We start from the raw sequence: 19398 nt of genomic DNA on the forward strand, positions 1-19398 counted from the left end.
AGTGCCTTAATTTTAACCAGTTCTCAATAAACGGTTGAATAAAAAAAAAATGCCAGATTTGACCAGCATGCTGTAATTTGCTGGTCCCTGGTGGGGACCAGCAAATTTTTTTTTTTTTTTTTTGTGATGGTCAATGTCTTTACTTCTAAAGCATATGTTGGACTCACTATATAGTAACATGAGAAGGGTCTATCTAAAATGGAGGCATTCTTTAAAAAATCCAAATCCTCACATTTTTATATAAGATCCAAAATGACATGAAATTAAACTATATAATGTTATGAATAGTGTAACAACTGCTTTTAGAAAGCAAAATGAAAGGAAAAAATTAGCAGTTGGGTCTGTTGTTAGCCTAGGCTGCATGTCTTTTGAGGCATTGTGACTGAGAGCCAGCACTGAGGGGAAGGACCAGCCCTCTCTGCGGGCACAGGAGGGGAACCCCGTCAGATAGAGAAGGCAGATGTGGGCCTTTCAGACTTAGAATGAGAGCGGGACAAGGTGGGTTTCCCTGCTCCTCTGGGCCTTTGGTGTGTGCACTGATTAAAGGCCTCTTTCAAGACCCACAACCAGGGAAGGGCTGTAAAAGGGCAAGGACACAGCTGGGTTCAAAAATAATCACTTTGGTAATACAGGTCCTTTGGGCTTCTAGAGGAGGGCCCTGATGGTCCAGCAGTATCATTTTTTACTAAGTATTGAGACATTGTTTTTGCCCTTTTTAAAAAAAATGTCATTCCAAAGTAGTCTTCCTTTTTGAGTTAACTTAATCCTCCTCAGCTTCCTGCTTGCCATCTATTCTACTGCTATTTCTTTGTTATATCGCAGTGCTTGGCCTAGTTATTTTAGGAGAAAAATGAAAATGCAAGATCTAAGTCTTATTTTTATTTATGTATTTCTCATCATTGTGATAGCATGTGGAGGAAATTATATGAATTCTGGAGTTAGACGTTATATCAACACTTACAACTGTATTTCTAACTTAGGAACCTTACAGTTAATCTGTAAAACTTTAAACATGGATAATATTAACCTGCCTTTTGAAGTTGTAAAGATCAGAAGAAGTAAATATATGTTTTTAACACAGCATCTGGAACACATTAAATGCTGAGTATCAAAGACCAGTCTCTCTCATGTCTCCACTTGAATAAAATCCTATAAAGATCACAGTTTCTTTTAGTTTGATCAAGTTTTATCAAGGGAAAGCATGAACTTTTTTGTATTTTTAAAGTTGAGCCATAGTATAGAAATACTTGGAAATTCTTTAGTCCAGGTGTATCAAGAGAAGTCTCCTTTACTTTTGCCACCTTCTTATAAGGATTCAGCTTCTCTCAAATGATGAATTTAAACTTTACGTGGTTTAGGAGGTCTTCATTCAAAGAAAGTCTTAAAAGAATACTTGAGGTTGTCATTTAGTAACTAGTAAAGGAAATAGATTTATATTGAGCTTATTTCTTACCTATCAACTTTTTACCAAACTGGCTTTTCTACCATAATTCCTGGGTATTTTGTTCTAGTTCTGATAGAGTGCTTCCTAATACTTTTATTTGACTGTATTACTTGATTTGTATAAGTCTTTGTCCTGGAGGAAAATTCTCAAACTGTAAAGACAAGGAAATCTTTATTTTAGTTCTGTGACTCTCAGAGGAATCAAGTAGCAATAATGAATTTATATTACTTTTGTTATGAAAATTACACTTAAAAACAATTTACACTGTCTTAAAACATACCTTACGGTGAAGTTTTACATATTATAAGTTTTTATTGGACATTTTTTATGAATCAGGATGCCCTCTATTGTATAAAACAAGTCAGTTTTATTATGATTTAATGTTTTGCAGATGAAGGTAATGAAACAGAGGTGCAGCCACAACAAAACAGCCAGTTAATGTGGAAACAAGGTCGACAGCTACTCAGACAGTGAGTATCCCACAATCAGCCTAATTAGGAGAAGCATATTTTTATGAGATTATTTGTATTTTGCATGTTCAACTCAATTATCTCTTATATTATTATACAGCTGCTATGAAAAAGTTTAATTGAATTGCTGTTCCTTTTTTATATTAAACACCTTTTCCCCTATGGTGGAATTTATTTTTCATTAAATATTAATAAGAATTATCAAGAATAAATTTTTTGCATAATTTTAGCTTTATCAAAGAAAGTACAATTTTAAGCTCCTAAATTTTATTATACACTTAAATTTATAATTTAAAGAATTATCTAGCCTTACAGTTATTCTTTTCTTTACATTTTTTATGCATGTTTTAATATGTCTAAGCAATCTTTACACGTAATTGTTATTGTTTTGGAACTATTTTAAACAGATCAAAGAAGTTCTTGAATTCCCCAAATTTGCAAATACTGTACTAACATATACTTTCTCCTATAAAATGTGTATATGAGGCTATAAAGAGGACACAAAAGTTGGGTTGTGTTTCAGATGTCACATAGTGGGCTAGCCCCACTCACTGGCTCAATGCCTGGTTCTTACATATCACATTTGAAACTGATATTCAGATTTGTGCCTCAGGAAAATGAAGTTTGCTACCTGTTTGTACTTTTAGGGTTGCTTCTGAGTAATCTAACTTGTGTTTCCAAAGTCATGCACACCAGCTTTGCCTGTTGATGACGGGAAGAAAATATTAAAATCTCTCCTCATACCTATTTTTATCTACTCAAAGTTAGAAGAAGTGATATTTCACTAATATTTAAGTATTTTCACTTGTACCCTCACTTTGGTCTTAAATATGATTGATGCATTTCTCTCTATAAATAACTGTTCTTAAAGTACTGATCTTTTAAAATATATGTATGTTTTTTAATGAGAAATGGTTATCATTCCAAGAGGTGTTTTCAGAAACTTTAGAAGATTCATAATCTGCTCCTCAAAGTAAAGGTGACATTTTAATCAATGAATGAGGAAGTAACTATTTTAAAGCCAACTTGTCTAGGGAAAGAGTTTTTAAAAGTTACTTGTAATGTGACTTTGTTGCCAAAGTGAATATGTATTGAAGATTATTTGTTAACCAAAACAACACCTTTATATTAATTTGTAAGAACAATTGATTAAATTCAGGAAAGTTAGAAATTTATTATCCAAATTTTAATCAAAACCTTTCTATAAATAATGGATAGTATTGAAGAATGTGTATCTTGATTTGATAGGATACACTTTTGGTCACATATCTTTTTGAGCTATAATAACTATTAACATCCTTTCTGGAAGTAAAGTGACCTTAGACTGGTCATCTTGTCCACCTTTGTTTTCTCTTTCATCTTAGAGACTTGATGCTTACTTATAAGTTAATGCCTAACATTTATCTGTCACATTTATTGATGATATTATTAATGATATTCGCCTTTTCATTTTCCTGCCACTACCCTTTTGGTCTTTTCAGTCATCTTTGTTGCTAACAGATACTGAGTGCCTTCTGTGGGCTGGATGTGTTGCTTTCAGGGGAAAGAAAACTGAGGATCAGGAGAATTAAAGTTACACAGGAAGAAAGTAGCAGAAATGGGCTTTAAACCCAGGTCTAAATCTCAATACAAAGTCTGTTCTCTTTCCTCTGGGCTGCTGCCTCTCTGTAACACACACCCCGCCGTGCACAATTGCATCCCACATCCCACAATTGAATTGCAGTCTACTTTTGTTTTAGAGTTGTCTCAAGATAGGAACTTCCTTGCATTGAAGTGACTTTTTGGAATATAGTACTGTCTTCTTGTGTGTCATGGAGGAAATCATATATGCTAGAAACATTCTTTCTAGACCTCAAGCAGTTGATCCAAAGATACTTTACATCAGAAATGTAAAAAGACTACTGGTTATAATAATTACTATTAAAAAATAGTAATTCAGTAGAATCAAAGAGTAAGTTTGCTCCAATCCTGCCTAGCAGAAAGAATGTGCTTTTAGGTAAATCAAGGAACAGCCTCTTACGGTAAGTGTGATGAATGGTGTATTGTATAGTTCTTTGATTTTTCTCAGTGACCATAGAGACTGGTACTGCAAGAGACAGCTCCATCTGCAGCTGGAAGATTATTTATTAGCAAGTCTTACTAGCATAGTACTGTACTGTTAAGTCTTATTCAGGCAGTGTATTTAAATAAATACTTTTATTTACATATTAAGTTATAGAATACTGATTCCAGTATGACTGAATTGTGAGGATCCTCTTCACACACAGGTATCTACAGGAGGTGGGTTACACAGATACTATCCTAGACGTGAAATCTAAACGAGTGCGAGCCTTGTTGGGTTTTTCAAGTGAACTCACGGACAGAGACGATGACAAAAATCAGGACTCAGTAATAAATGGCACAGAGGCTGAAGTTAAAGAGACAGCAATGATTGGGTAAGTATTTTTTCTCAGAAGTGTTTTAGCTATAACCTTCATTATTAAATATTTTTCGTTTATGGTTGATACTTGTGATACTTGCACTTTTAGATACTGCTACAGAAATAATTATAATAAAATTCATATAAAAACCTTCCCTTGGTAGAAGGTAACACATAGGGATTAGAGTTATCATTTGTGATTATTTTAGATATTTAAGATATTTTTATTTGAGATTTATGGATTTAATATAGATTTTAATATCTTGAAGCTCAATTAATATTAGAAATTCATAAAAGATCTTACTTAGAAATTCAGTTCAAATCTGTTAGAATGAAATTTTATTCCTGGTGACCCAGAAATCATATAATTATCTTAAAGTGTTTAGAAGTAAACCTTTTCTTAGGCACTTTGTTTGCCTAATAATGTTGTAACTCATCTTTCCTTTGAAAAATACCTACTATTTTAAGTATATGTTTTTAATTGATAAAATAAGAATAAAGAATTCAATACCTGTTTGAAAATTTTTGTTTTGCTTTTTGTATAATGTATCATAAAATTATATATAATTCTGCCTAAAATGAACATGAAGAGTTATATAGTGAATTCTTTATTGAAAAAAATTTGACATCATTCTTAAAGAAATAAAAAGCCAAAGATTCTCTGAGAGTCTAAATATGATGTTACTTTATGTTGGTGCATATTTAAACTGGAAAAATGGTTTTAATTGGATTCTGTTCATGTTCTAGTGAGAACATAGTTTCTGTTATTGGGAACATAAACAAAAAATTATGAGATTTAGATAAATTCAGAAAAATGACTATAAATAAATATTGGAGCCTTTTTAAATGTATTCATTAATAATTAATATACATTAACTTGTTTTAATGAATGTAAGATGTAGATTGTTTCTCTGTGTAGATATAGACAATGTTGACATTATTCTTGGCTATATTTTCACCTGAAGGGTTAACTTAAGTCATATTCAGAAAAAGACCACTCTAGTTGTCTTATGTTTTGGCCTTGATCCTGTCTTTTGAGACAGACAGGGGTATTATTCTGAATCTGTCTGAGTTACGCAGGAATAGAGAATATGGTGGAAAAAAACAAAAACAGCTCTCAGCAGATTGGAAATTTAAGATTTATCTGTTTTGAAAGTTTTGGCTCTAGCTGTGGCTAAATTTTTTTAGGAAAATGCTTTCTTCTGTAAAACATTTACTAATGAATGAACTGGAGAGAAAAAAATCATCCTGTTCTGGCCATTAGGAAATTGTTCACTGCATTTATTTTGAAGGAACTGAATTAAAATCTTACATATATGAAAAGTCAATAATTTCTAAGAGGTTAATAGTTTACTCACCAATAGATCAAGTTTTGTAGTAATATTAACTTGACTAATAAATTGTTTCTGGTAACTTCATGTGCACATTTGCTTTTTTCAACTCTTTAGCTGTTAGCAAAAATGTAAGATTGCATCAGAGAAAAATGACATAACAGTTATTTTCTCAGTTATGAAAACTTAAATGTCAGAAGAAGAGAGTTGCAGAGAAGGAAAGAATTAAAAAAAATAGAGACAGAGATAATAGGAAAATGTTTTTAAAAAGAAATACATTAAGGTTGACTTAAAGATTAAATAATACTGAGTGAAGAGGGGGAAGTCTTTACATAAGATTACCATTAATCTAAATAGATACGATTGCAGAATTCTTTTAAAAGAGTAACCACTTCCTATATTGCTTTTCAGTTAACATCCATGAAATGTGATGGATAAGAATCAATGTAGATCCAATGTTGCTTATGTGAAACTGTCATAAGATTGTATATCAATGATATCTTAATTAAAAATAAAAGAATCAGTGTAAATCATAATATGATTTCGGGGATCATACTTACATTCTAAATGGAAGTTAGTATAATGTATTACAGATTAGTTCTTGTGTTGAGTTTAAAAAATTAACTAAACAAGATGTACATGTTTTACCCCAGAAAATCCGAGTTAACAGATTCTGCCTCTGTGCTGGATAATTTCAAATTCCTGGAAAGTGCAGCTGCAGATTTTAGTGATGAAGATGAAGATGATGACATTGATGGAAGAGAGAAAAGCACCATTGATACTTCAACGGTTAGTTGGATGACTCAGATACAAGTATTTTAGGGGCCATTTTATATACTTTAAATATAACCCATGTCTTTTCTCCTCAACCTTTAACTTTTTTTTCATGAATTTGGGGAAATTTGATTTTAGAAGAGTTTTTAGTATTGAGTTAGAATTCAAGAATATTTTTAGGATAGCAGCTTCTATTAAATGTCTTCACTCTTTGACTTATTTATTCATTAAGCATTTCAACATTTATATAGGGCTGGTGGATATGATAAATGTGTGTGTTACAACAGTGCACATTACTGGTACTCTAAGACAATAGATCTGACAGATGCATTACAGTGCCTGATGGAGACTGGCATCAACTTGAATCCGTGTGGTTTTTGTCTCTCTTGTCTGGGTTGCTTTGATAGACAAGCTTTACAGACTTTCAGTACTGTTCCACTAGATCTCTTCAACTTTGTTTAGGGTCTTCTGTAGTTTTGTTTTGGTCTCATAAGTTTGTTTTGATCTATATAAACTACCATGGTAGTTTCCTGGAATAAGAGTTGCTTCTTCTCCCTTATCTTCCCTTCTCCATTCTGTCCCCTTCAAGGTACCCCTCTCCCGTGCCACTTCTCTTCTTTCTCCCTACTTTTTCTGCCTTCTCTCTCTTCCTCCTCCTTTTCTTAAGAGATGAGGGAGTGCTTTGCTTTGTTTAGGAAAATACATTTCCTCTTTTAAGAAGAGGGAAGGGGAAAGCAAGGTAATATTAAAGCTGACTGGACCTAGAATCAAAAGCCCTAGGTTTAAGTATGAGTTCTGTCACTGATTGTGCTTCTTAATCCTTCAGGCTTAGTTTTTTAGTTTGTAAAATGGAGATTATAATAAATTTATTTTATATAATTTTTTATATTTTTTATAAGCAGCTTATTTTTCTTTACCATCATACCTTTAGTTAAGTGTAAGAGTGATCGTGAAATTATACATACATATGAAAAGTGATCAATTTCAGACTCTTTGAAAGTTAAATTTATCAGCAACACTTAGTCTCTACATTCAGACACTTTAGGAGGAAAAAGTAATAGGGTTAAGAATCATTACCTTTTAGTCACAATATAAAGTTTTAATCATAGTATAAAAAAATCCCATGTTGGCGTTACGCTTCTTCTGACAGTTTTCAAAGTGACAGTCTATCCTTTTTTCTTATCTTCTTGATACTCTGTTCAACCCATAACTTCTTTGTGTTTGCTTTAATTTCTTAAGTTGGTTGGTACCTCGTTGAAGGTAGGAGTGGAGCAGAACCTTAGATAAACAGGTGCTCTTATAATAAACCCCACCCCTTCCCATGTCTAGTCTACTCTCTTGGTGACCACAGTTCATTTTTATTTTATGCATAACCATTAAAAACATGAGTTTTTGTTTATTTTTGTAAATGAGATATTGGATAGACAATGATCTGTAAATTGCCATATCTTTATTCTTTGTAAGGTCATATGGAGGAGATAAGACCTAAAAACAGAGTTTATTCCCCAAGGAGGTAGTTTTGTGACTGAATACTATATTTAGTAATAACTAATATTTGTAGTACATTCAGACTGTCAATTTAGGGTTCCAGATACTTCTGTATTTTTTCCTGTCCTTTTGGTCAGGCTTTCAGACCAAGAATTCTCTATCTGCGAGAATTTTCTATCTATAAGACATTGGTGATGGTCCCTCTCAATTATGTCTGGTGTCACATCAGGGTGAGGAGAATGGAGCAATCAAGCCTATGGGGTAAAAGAAGTAGATAAGCAAAGCATTTGTATGTAGAACTTGAAGATCAGTGTCTTCTGTTGGTATAACTCTTCAGAGACATTTCTCTACATTAGTCTGGCTGCCCAGGAAAAATTAGAATAGATTATTAGTATATGGCTTGTAAATACTTACAGAATAATACACCTTCAGCTTGACTTTCTCTTCACAATTTGTTAGATTTATCTTGCTTTTTTTGTTTGATAGATTTGCTATATGGTAGATTGGGATATGCTGTAAATGTCTATCTTTATTTTAGGAAATAATCTAAATAATACCAATTATCCTAACATTATAGAATCCTTGAGTTCTCCTATTTAGTTTTTATATATATCAGGAAAATAAGACAGATTAGGTTTCATCTGCAGAAAATTTGCCAGTTTTCTTCTGTTGAGTGGCTTTCTGGGGTGCTGAACTGAGAAGGATTTCCAAGGCTATATGTGGTTTAGATGAAAAATGCCGAAGTGCTGTGATTGATAAGTAATGTCAGCATTGAGTGTGAGAACAGGGCCATACAAGTCAGGTATTTGTTTCTCTCTTATTAGAGTCTATTTTTAGACTATGTAGTCTATGCCCAGTGATCTGTCTGTTGAACATTTATAATTTTAAACCACTCAATAGCCCAGTGATAAAGTTTGATCAGGCAATGCGTTTTCTATTTTGCATGAAGAAGCTGAGGTCTAGAGAAGTTGAGATACTGAGTCCATATTATCTAAAGAAGCTACAAACCAGTCATCCTGATTTCTTTGGGCTTCTGGTGGTGGTGACTAAAAAGGAGATCATTCATAAAGAGGATTGTGATATAGATCTCCAAAATCATCTCTGCATGCATTAAGCTTAACTCCAAGTGGATTTGTGATTCCAGAGAAATAGTCCTAAATAAATAAAAATGAGACTTAATAGCCCTTACCAGATTTGCTATTAAATCTAAGTCAAGTCTCTGAATGATTAATATTTTAGGAAAAATTTGAATATATAGAGAAATACTTGAGAAAATTGAGACAGTAGAAATACTGCCACCTGTAAACAGAATACCTTCTAAGTCTTGAGGCATGCATTTGAGTTTGTAGCTTTTGTGATGTTAGGTTTTGCAAGGGAATAATGTACTAGAGTTAAAATTTATCATGGTAATACTCTAAAAAACTCTTGCAGTGTTTCATGAAGTATTTCATGTTTTGGCCAGATTAAAATGTCTGCATACTGCACAGACTGTATCTAAGAAATGTGAGATTTGGTTGTGGTTCTCATAATACAGTAATGTGACAGGGACATTTTTCATTTATCTGTAATTTAAATACATGTCTTATATTCCAGTGTTTTCAATATATGATCCCATTAGTTTAATTAAACAAGCCCATCATTGATCAAAATTTAAAATACTACTTTAAAATGTGTAATCTTTTAAAAATGATATCTGTGTTTTTCATGGGAGTTTGATAAGTATTACAGTTATTTACACAATAAAGATAGACTTTGTAAGGAAAACAGTAATTGTTTTTTCTCATTCAGTGGTAAAAGGGATGCCATCTTCATATTTAAATTAATTCCATAGTATATCCTAGTATTTTAACTTAACATATTTTTTATTAGATTGTTAGGAAAAAAGCATTGCCTGATAGTGAAGATCGAGATACAAAAGAAGCTCTAAAGGAATTTGACTTCTTGATTACATCAGAGGAAGGGGACAGTGAATCCAGAAGTGCTGGCGATGGAACAGACTGGGGTAAGGAAGCACACCGGATCCAACCAGAGGTGTTAAGTACATACGAGAATATCTCACCAGGAGGGCAAAATCTTGAATAACACTTTAAATCTCTTACAATGTTGAAATGTTGAACTCATATGGATGTACGAATTTTTTACTACTGTTAACTTTTACCCCTTGTGTGTTGTGTGTGTGTGTATGTCTGTCTGTCTCTGTGTTTAAAGAGATTGTACAACTAGTTAACTCATCTTTTTTTTCAATATAAGCAACATAATGTGAGAATAATTTGAAATCGTATACAGAATGTTCTCTGTCTAAACAGTAGAACTTTTGCAGATCTAGATTTTGTGGAAATTGAATATGAGAATGTAATAGAGGTTTTAGAGATCTTATCTCTATCATCTGTGCAAAAAGAATTATAAACTAAAAAATTATAATTCTAGTAAGGTTTTATCAGTTTGTACAAGGCATACAATTCTTTTTTGCACCAATTGTTCTAAATGAATTTATTTTGAACACTTAGCAGGAGTTAAGACAAGTATTTTGGGGGAAAGTTTTTCAGCACAGGTCTTTCTAAGAGTTTAGAAATGAATCGTTGCTATCAATTAGGTAGGATTGTGAAAACTTCTAAAGTAATCAGTTCCATCAGGTGTGTGTGTATGTGTGAGTAAGAGAGACAGACAGTCTGACAGGTAGTGAGAATGAGAGGAAATCTTTTCTTGAGGTTGTAGAATTCCAGGACTCCCTTAGTTACAGAATATACTTTAAAGACAAATGAGGTTAGAGAATCAGTAATGTCATACAGTGAATTATAAGAAATACGTATTTGGTCACTCACATGACCAAATGTATATATCCCAGGTATATTTGATCTTCATCCACAAGTCCTGAAAACACTACAGTTGTAAAGGTAAAACAGGTGTTTTGTCATGTTAATGAGAGACTGACTTTCAGATCCCCATCCAAGGCAGGGGCTGGAAGCTGAATCAACCAGTAATTTAGTCAGTCATGATTATGTGCAATGAAGCCCTCACAAAACCTCGGAGGAGCTTTTTGCTCACTCTGTCTGCTCTGCTCTGCTCTGCCTGCTCTGCTGGGTTGGGCCCTGCTTCTTGGTCAGAGAGAGCTTCTATGCTTGGGGAACTGGAACGCTTCCATGTGCCACTGAGCCAGGCCCCAAGCTCCACAAGGAGAGAAGCTCCTTTATTTAGGACCTTGCCCAAGTCTTCATCTGGCTGTTAACTTGTATCCTCATTAAACTGATAAACATAAGTGTTTTCCGGAGTTCTGTGAGCTGCTCTAGCAAATTAATTGAACCTAAGTGGGAGGCCATGGGAACCTCCAACCTGTAGATGGTAGGTCAGAAGCACAGAACTGCCTGGGGCTTGCACCCAGCATCTGGAGTCGGTGGGTGGAGGGCAGTCTTGTAGGACAGAGTCCTTAACTGGGGAATCTGGTGCTGTCTCCAGGCAGATAGCATCAGAATTGAGTTGAGTTCTTGGACACCCTGCTTGTGTTTTTAGAATTGCTTCGTGTTAGTATGTGTGGGAAGACCCCCTGCCACATACTTAACACACATTGGAATCGAGTCTGGGAACCTGAATGGAGTTATACTATTACTGCTTTGTATAATATTGTTATTGTTATACATATATGTAGGGAAAAAAGACACCATTGCATTTGGTGTCAGATGGCTTGGAATTGAAGGTAACTACACTGATTTTTCTTGGATCTTTCCTTGGGGCTTTCAGGGAATCTGATGATGTCACTTCTTTTCCTTTGTGGCAAATTTTTGAAGAATTATTTGGTATAAATACTTAGTCATTGAAGAATACAGTAGCTGTTTAGTTATAGACGTTTTTTTTCAACAGAACAAAGGGGAAACCAGGGGAAGTTACAAAGCAAGTCTCTTTCTTGTCTTATTCCCCACTGAGCTTATATACTAAGTTGCTTAGATATTTTAGGCAACAGTTCTACCAATATGGCTAGATTCACTGTGTTACTGTTACAGGTTAATTTTTTCTCCGTTTTTATCCCTGCCACAACAAAGAATTGAAAGGCAGAGAGACAGTAGTGAAGCAGAGTGAAAGTTTTACTTGAATATACCCAAGGGAGGAATGGGCCAGATCCTAGGCAGACAGAGGCAGTTTTATTTGAATACACCCCAAGAGAGGAGCACCTGTTTATCACCACCTAACTGGGAGGCACTTCTTCTGATTGACAGGTGAGTTCATTTAATTGACAGCTCTAGTTAAACATCCATTCCTCCTCTTGGTGTGCATGTCTTTAACCAAAATACATACAGAAAAGCCCAAGGAGGGGAGCAAAAACCGCAATTTTATTTCAATGAGACTATCAGGAGATGTGGTTGGGGTGGTTCTTAGTTTTGTTCAATCGCACAGGCATTGGGACCTGGTTGGGACTGGTTTGTCCTGGTCCCCCATAGGCAAGAACTTATCTCCCTGCAAAGCCTTTGTTGTCTTCACATGGGAGTCCCTGCCTGGGCAGAGTTTGGGCATTTTTTTATTTTTTATGAAGGTATTATTGATATACACTCTTATGAAGGTTTCACATGAAAAAAACAATGTGGTTACTACATTTACCCATATTATTAAGTCCCCACGCATACCCCAATACTGTCAGTGCAGCAAGATGGGTATTTTTTTTTTTTCCTTGAAACTTATCTTCCCCTTTCCAGCTGCTCAGGTGTATCTTTCTACCTAACACTACACTAACATCTTTCTCAGAATGGTCACGTATCTCCATAACTAATAGTTGGCTCTTTTCATTGCTAGTTTTATTTCAAGGGTTTTTGGGACTCATTTTTTCTTAAAGACAGCTGTATTGTTCCTTGTGTAACTTTCTTTGTTTTAAAGGGTGAGTGAGTAGTGGCCCAGAGTATATATATATATGATACATGTATGTACATTTTAACCTAACCTGCTATGTTGTTACTAGTGAAAACATGAATGACTGTTCCTGCATTTAAGCTTTCCTTTAGTAGTATACTACTTAAGCTTATGAGTATGAGTATTGAGTGTTCCAGTTGACTGCCAGGAATTTGGTCTTGCATGTTTTAAGAATTTTGTGATTCAACTTCAAAGCATTTAACTTTTAAGTGCTTAACAAAACTAGATTGCAAATCTTGTTTAGTTGCATGGACATCATTTAAAGTGCTTCTCTTAAGGGACTAGCAGTTATGGAAGGGAAGGGAGTAGGGAGGAGGGGGACTGGGGATGAAAGGAGAAGGGGATTAAGGGGCATTATGATTAGCACACATAATGTAGGGGGGCACGGGGAAGGCAGTATAGCACAGAGAAGACAAGTAGTGACTCTATAGCATCTTACTATGCTGATGGACAGTGACTGCAGTGGGGTGGGTGGGAACTTGATAATATGGGTGAATGTAAATAACCACAATGTTGCTCATGTGAAACCTTCATAAGATTGTATATCAATGATACCTTAATAAAAAAAAAACATAGGCACTTTCTAAAAAATAAAAAATAAAGTACTTCTTTTATTCCCACTCCCCTAATTTAAGAGTGAATATACTTATGTTAAGAATCTCATTAATTTCTGGCAAGTAAATAGACTTTTCCATACATCTTCCATGATCTTCCATTACTGTTGTTGTTATGAGTCTTATTAAAATTATGATAAGGCTAAATTTTTACTTAAAAACTAAAGACATTCTAGGATCCAAAAACCACACATTTTAATTTATTAAGACCATGAAAGTTTGGTGAACATTTTAAATTGTTAGATCTTTCTGGAAAAATAGAAACTTTCTACTACTGATAGATTATAAAATCTATAAAAACATTGAGTTTTTAAAATAAATTGTCTTTAGTATATTCAGAGGCCCAACAGTTTTTTAAACTGTGTGTTGAAACTTAATTTGTTAAAAATAGATTCCTATTTGTTGTGATTCATTTCATTTTATTCTGATCATTCAACAAATGTTGATCAAGTGTCTTCTGTGTGCCAGGTATTTTGGTGAAGAACCCTACCCCTGTAGTCCATACAGTCTACCAGGCAATAAGCAGTAAACATGATAAATGATATATATAGTATGTCAAGGTGATAATTGCTATGGGAAATAAAAAAAGTAGAACAGAGTAAGGGGGATAGAGAGTTCTGTTGTTGGGGTGGTGTAACTCCTGGGGAAAAAATGTATTCCCAGCCCAGAGCAAATAAACCTGTGAAACCAAAATCAGTCGAGGGAAAAACTAGATGGGGAGAGAGCCTTTATTGCTCATAAGCTTGGCTTTGTTTGTCTCTCTTTCTCTGGCCACCATTCGCCTCGCGCCCATTTCAGTCTCATTCTGACTGGGGAGGCCAAAAACCTCTCCTGTCCCTGTGCACTCATTTCTCCGTTCTCCCCTTGTAAATACCTGTTGATATGCAGATGGACTAAGGAGAGAATGGCTTCTCTCCTTTGCTTATAAACCCCTGTTGACATGAAGATAGACTAAGGCCAGGCAAGAGGTTCTGGATTGCAGTTTTACTCGCAGCCCACCCCTCTAGAAATCTGCCTCCAATCTACTCACCTCCCCGTCTTCCACAATGGCTCCTGTATGAAAGCTGGAGCACTGTAACCAGACTAATAATGTATAGTAACAACAGCAATAGAATCATGATGACCCTCAAGCTGGAGGATCCAGGTAAGTTCAAAGTCCTATTCAGATTAAGTGCATAGCTTGCCCATTCCACAGGAGGCCAACAGCTGAACTGGTAGGGAGCTCCGTGCATGCTCAGCAAGCAGCAGCTGCAGCCGTGGATGGGGTGGGTCCGAGCTGCAGGGAATGTAGATGAACACCAGCACAGACAATATTTGTCCATCAAGTAAGATGCATGCAAGAGAGTGGTCCTCTGATAGGACTGGCAGGAACGGAGTAGAAGTAGCATTACTGGAAACACAGGCACTGGCCATAATAATAAGACACAACTTCCCTGAAAAGTGCTTTTACCTTCCAGCTGTTTGGGTACAGTACTGTGACCTTTGGGGGCCACTCTGCTGTTACTCCAGGGACACATAAGAGGCCACCTCTCAGGAGTCATCCCCAAAGGTGTCAGAAAAGCCAGACATTGCTGGTCCATGTGTCAAAATGTCCAGGGCCATGTAGTCTCCAGGTTGCTGTGGGACTCAGTCACATAATGCATTCCTGCCAGGCAGAGGCAGGCCTCACTGACAGAATACAGTCCACATTGTCTTCTGCCCTGACCAAGTTGTCTGCTCCATCATTCCCTGGGGATGCCAATGCAAATGGCCAACAAGTTGTTGCTAGAGGCCCCAGTTACACGGACATTTAGTTTGTCCATTTTGCAATGGTGGAGGTAATTGCACATGTTTTCTCCCAGCCCCACCTGATGCCCTCATGTGCCAAGGGGCCCAAGGGCTTCAGGATTTGTGCCAAGTGCAGGATAAACACTCCAGTAGGCTACAAGACTCAAAACCTCTTGTGGTAATGCCACAGTTATCTGAAGAGAATCAGAGGTGAGCATAACATCATACACAACATTAGACTTCCCTGTTCCCAAGGAGGTTCAGGCTTATTCTGCTCTCACAGCTCCACCCCTGTATAGGAGTGGAGGCCTCAGAACACCACTCAGGGTCACAGTAAACCAAGGAGCATCTGGTTCCTGTGTCCACCAGAGCCAGGACACTCCATATCCACTGGGGACTGATCATTCATTCAACATGGGACCTCTCTTGCAAGAGGCCCCAGCCAGCCCTCCAAGGCAAATGCCTTGACCCTCCCCTCTGTCAAATCGTAACTCCAAACTGTCTTCTGGCAAAAGTCCAGGTGGGTTTTGCATGTCCTCCCCCAGGAAGTCCTGCAGGCACACAGGCCAGCCATAGGGCTTTGCCTCTGGCTTCCATGTCCTGGACCTCAGTGGCTGGAACTGCTGCTCTGGCTTTAATTGGTGCCACAGTTCTAAAAAGATCCTATTAGGCTGCCCATCAATTTTTTCTTTCACTGCTCCCACCTTTATCAAGTCAGCCCACATCTGGGTCCTCAAGACCTTCATGGGGCCCTTTCAGCCTTAGACTGTACTTCTTTCTGTGCTTTTATTGTTTCAACCTCCCCCAGATCTGCTAAAGTATGAGTAACCTCACTTATGGGTTGCCCTATGTGGGGGGTGAGAACAGTCACTAGGAGCCCAAAGAAGGGTGGGGGAGCTGTATGAAGCACCAGATTTCTCATTCCTCTGGTGAACAACTCCTCTTCGGGGCCCTGGGGGGTCCAATACTATAGATGACATTTTTCATGCCCAGCTCTCATAACACCTGCTGGAGCTCTGCATATGTTTTCCAGCTAGTGGGTAAGTATGGTAAATCACCCTGATTAGGCCAAACTGCCCTTATAGTTTCTGTTAGCCTATCCAGAAGTGCCTGATTCCCTGAGGTGTGATGGGCACTTTGCAACCACTACTAGAGGGAAGATGTGAGTCATCAGGGAAGCCAGTCTGCCCCTTTCAGAACCTGACATAACAATGTTTTCCACCCCCATATCCCAAAGATGCAAAAGCCATGTAGGCAGAGGTTCCGACAGCTTCTGCCAAACCCGGATGCTCAAATCCACCAGCTCACCTAGGTATGGGGTATGACATAGAGTGCTCCACAACCTTGGGAGGGGGCTGCTCCATGCCTAGGAACCCGGGGTTGTTGTGTTTTTATTTTCTTAATTACAACTTGTTGGGCCTTTAACATGGGAGGGACTGGTGCCTTGGGTGGTGCCATCACTAGGGCTGAAGGCACCACTCCTTCCTCCCCCTTCCCCATGGCCTCCTGCAGCTTCGAGTTTCCTGCTTCCTCCTCCCTTGCCACTAACATGTCTTTCAGTAGCGTGATCTCAGTTCTCAATGACTGTTTTTCTTAAGAGTATCCCATAGCTCATTGTCTGGCTCCTCCAAGTGACGCCAAAGGATGTCTCCCTCCTCAGTAACCCTTTCCAATGCCTTGAGAAACAACAACCCCACAATTCCTGCTGACACACGGCAACTTAGGGCCCCTAAGTAGTCCCCTACCTCACAGAGAGCTAATTCCACAGCTTCTGGTGTCTCCACCCTTCCCCAGTTCTGAGGAGTAACCCACTGGTCTAGGAGGCACTTTACCCTAGACCAGTTCCCCAGTAGGGGCTCCCTGAGTGGAAGCCCCATGGTAGGGGGTTCCCGGGTGAAGCCGCACCATCCACAGAGGTGTTTCTGGTTGTCTCCCCACCATCTCTAGGGGCAGCCCGCCCAAGCATCACATCCGTGAAGATGGAGTTTGGGTTGAGAGATCCTGCCAACAACTACTCCAGGTGTAACTCCCAGGGGAAAGTGCTTTCCCAGCCCAGGGCAAATAAACCTGTGAAACGAAAATCAGTCGAGGGAAAAACTGAATGGGGAGAAAGCCTTTATTGCTCACAAGAAGCCTGGCTCCATTTGTCTCTCTGTGGCCACTGCTCGCCTCTCGCCCGTTTCTCTCCCTTTTCGGCTGGGGAGGCCTAAACCTTTCCTGTCCTGGCATGCTTGCCTCTCCACCTGCCCCTTGTAAACACCTATTGATATGGAGATGGACTAAGGCCAAATGAGGGATTCTAGAAATATTGGCAATTTTACCCACAGGTGGGATTTAAAATTTCAAATGTGTGGTCGTGGTAAGCCCCATCAAGAGGGTAACATTTGAACAAGACTTGAAGTTGATGAGGGAGTTAGTTAGCTCCATGGTATGGGGGAAGGAGTTTTTCGGGGAGAAGAAAGCCAGAGCAAGTGCCCTAAGATAGTAGAATCCTGTTACACTTGAGAATTTGAGGAAGGGTGGCTGGAGCAGTAATTCTAAGGGGAATGTAGTTAGAAATGAGCAAATTATGTAGAGCCATGTAAACCATTGGTGAAATGGGGAACTGTGAGAGAGATTTGAGGAGAAGGGCAACATGATCTGTCTTATTTTAAAGCATCATTCTGGCTGCTCTATTGAGAATTGACCGCTAGGGCAACCAGTATTGATAATAGGCCTGGAGGCGAGAGGGGACAGTTACTGCAGTAATTCTAGTCAGAGAGAGTGATTAGAGAAGTAGTGGATGTGCTGCGTAGGCAGATTCTGGATGTATTTGAAGGTAGAGAAAACAATATTTCCTGAAATTTTGATGTCGGGTGTGAAAGAAAGGAACGTTTTTTAATTTGAGCAAATGGAAGTATGGCATTGCCATCATATAAGATGGGGAATACTGTGGATGGGAGAGACTGAATGTGGGAGATGGAGAGTTTGTTTTTTTATAATTAGTTTGAGATATCTGTTAGACTTCCTAATGGAAACATAGTTAGCAGTTGGATTTATGAGTCTTGAGTTTAAGCAAAAGTTCTGAGCTAGCACTTATATAACATGTGGTCTATAAGTTAATTTATAGTAAACATAAAATATTTAACATTTATTCTTTAAATTTTCTTGTCCTGAAATAGTGAAAATTAATGATTTAATTTCTTTTCTACTAGAAGCTTAACTTCTTGTTTTAGGAATTTGTAAACTAACAAATCACTAAAATTGTTTGATATTTTGAATGAAGGTTGCTTGATAAGCTTGCAGTGTTATTTGTAAGACCTATAAAATGAATACGATCATTTGTCGATGAACATTTCAGGATGTAAAATTTTTGACATGAAAATACCATCAAAGACTGTTTTGTACAATTTCTTAATAATCTTCACTCATTACATAAATTAATAGGAAATGTTTTTTGTGAGTCAGTCCTAAATGAATTTAGAAAATGGGATGAAAATGAGAGGTTCTTGATTACAGAGTTTTTGGGCTTAATTTACTAAAAGTCATTCAAATCTTCTGGGTAGTTTTTTTCCTATGTCTCTTTTAAGGGAAATTTAATATTACCTAGGACATTGAAGTGATCATTGTTTCTTAGATACTGCATTTTGTGTGACTTATATATCTAAAATGAATAAGCAATAACTTTTAAAAATTAGTGATACAATGAAGAAAAATGGTTGTTATGTCATTCATTGACATAACAGTGAATTGACTTAGTGTGTTCAATATTTTATTGAAAAAGGCTGTTTCATTTGTTTCACTCTGTTTAGAAAAGGAAGACCAGTGTCTCATGCCTGAAGCCTGGAATGTGGACCAGGGAGTAATTACCAAACTCAAGGAACAATACAAAAAGGAGAGAAAGGGGAAAAAGGGGGTGAAGAGTAAGTGGAAAACATTGTATCTGTAAATCATAAATCTTGCCTCTTTTGCATTCCCCAATTTTTTTTCAATGTTTTCCTAAAACTACTTACTCTTTTTCTTTTCTGCTCCTGACCTCTTTCCTTTCACCTGCTCTCAGGGGTTGAAATTAAATGGTCAGCCATTTGATTATGAACTTACAGAAAACAAGCCATGCATGTGATTATGGAATCATAATAGATCCCAATAATAAATCCAGAGCCTCATGGTAGTGTGGGACTGTGTATTCAAACATAGCAATAACTTCATTTTTAAAAGT

General features: G+C 37.1%; 1 protein-coding gene across 2 annotated transcripts in view; it reads left to right on the forward strand.

Annotated features, from left to right (window-relative positions):
- Nucleotides 1–19398, forward strand: part of STRN (striatin) — a 117193-nt gene that overhangs the window by 56807 nt on the left and 40988 nt on the right. For both annotated transcript variants that reach the window (XM_057497282.1, XM_036931580.2), the window contains exons 4-8: nt 1836–1914; nt 4182–4349; nt 6318–6453; nt 9796–9928; nt 18992–19102. In XM_057497282.1, the coding sequence (XP_057353265.1) occupies nt 1836–1914; nt 4182–4349; nt 6318–6453; nt 9796–9928; nt 18992–19102 (627 nt within the window). The remainder of the gene's footprint in view (nt 1–1835; nt 1915–4181; nt 4350–6317; nt 6454–9795; nt 9929–18991; nt 19103–19398) is intronic.

This window comes from Manis pentadactyla, chromosome 2 (assembly GCF_030020395.1).
Source record: "Manis pentadactyla isolate mManPen7 chromosome 2, mManPen7.hap1, whole genome shotgun sequence".
NCBI lineage: Eukaryota > Metazoa > Chordata > Mammalia > Pholidota > Manidae > Manis > Manis pentadactyla.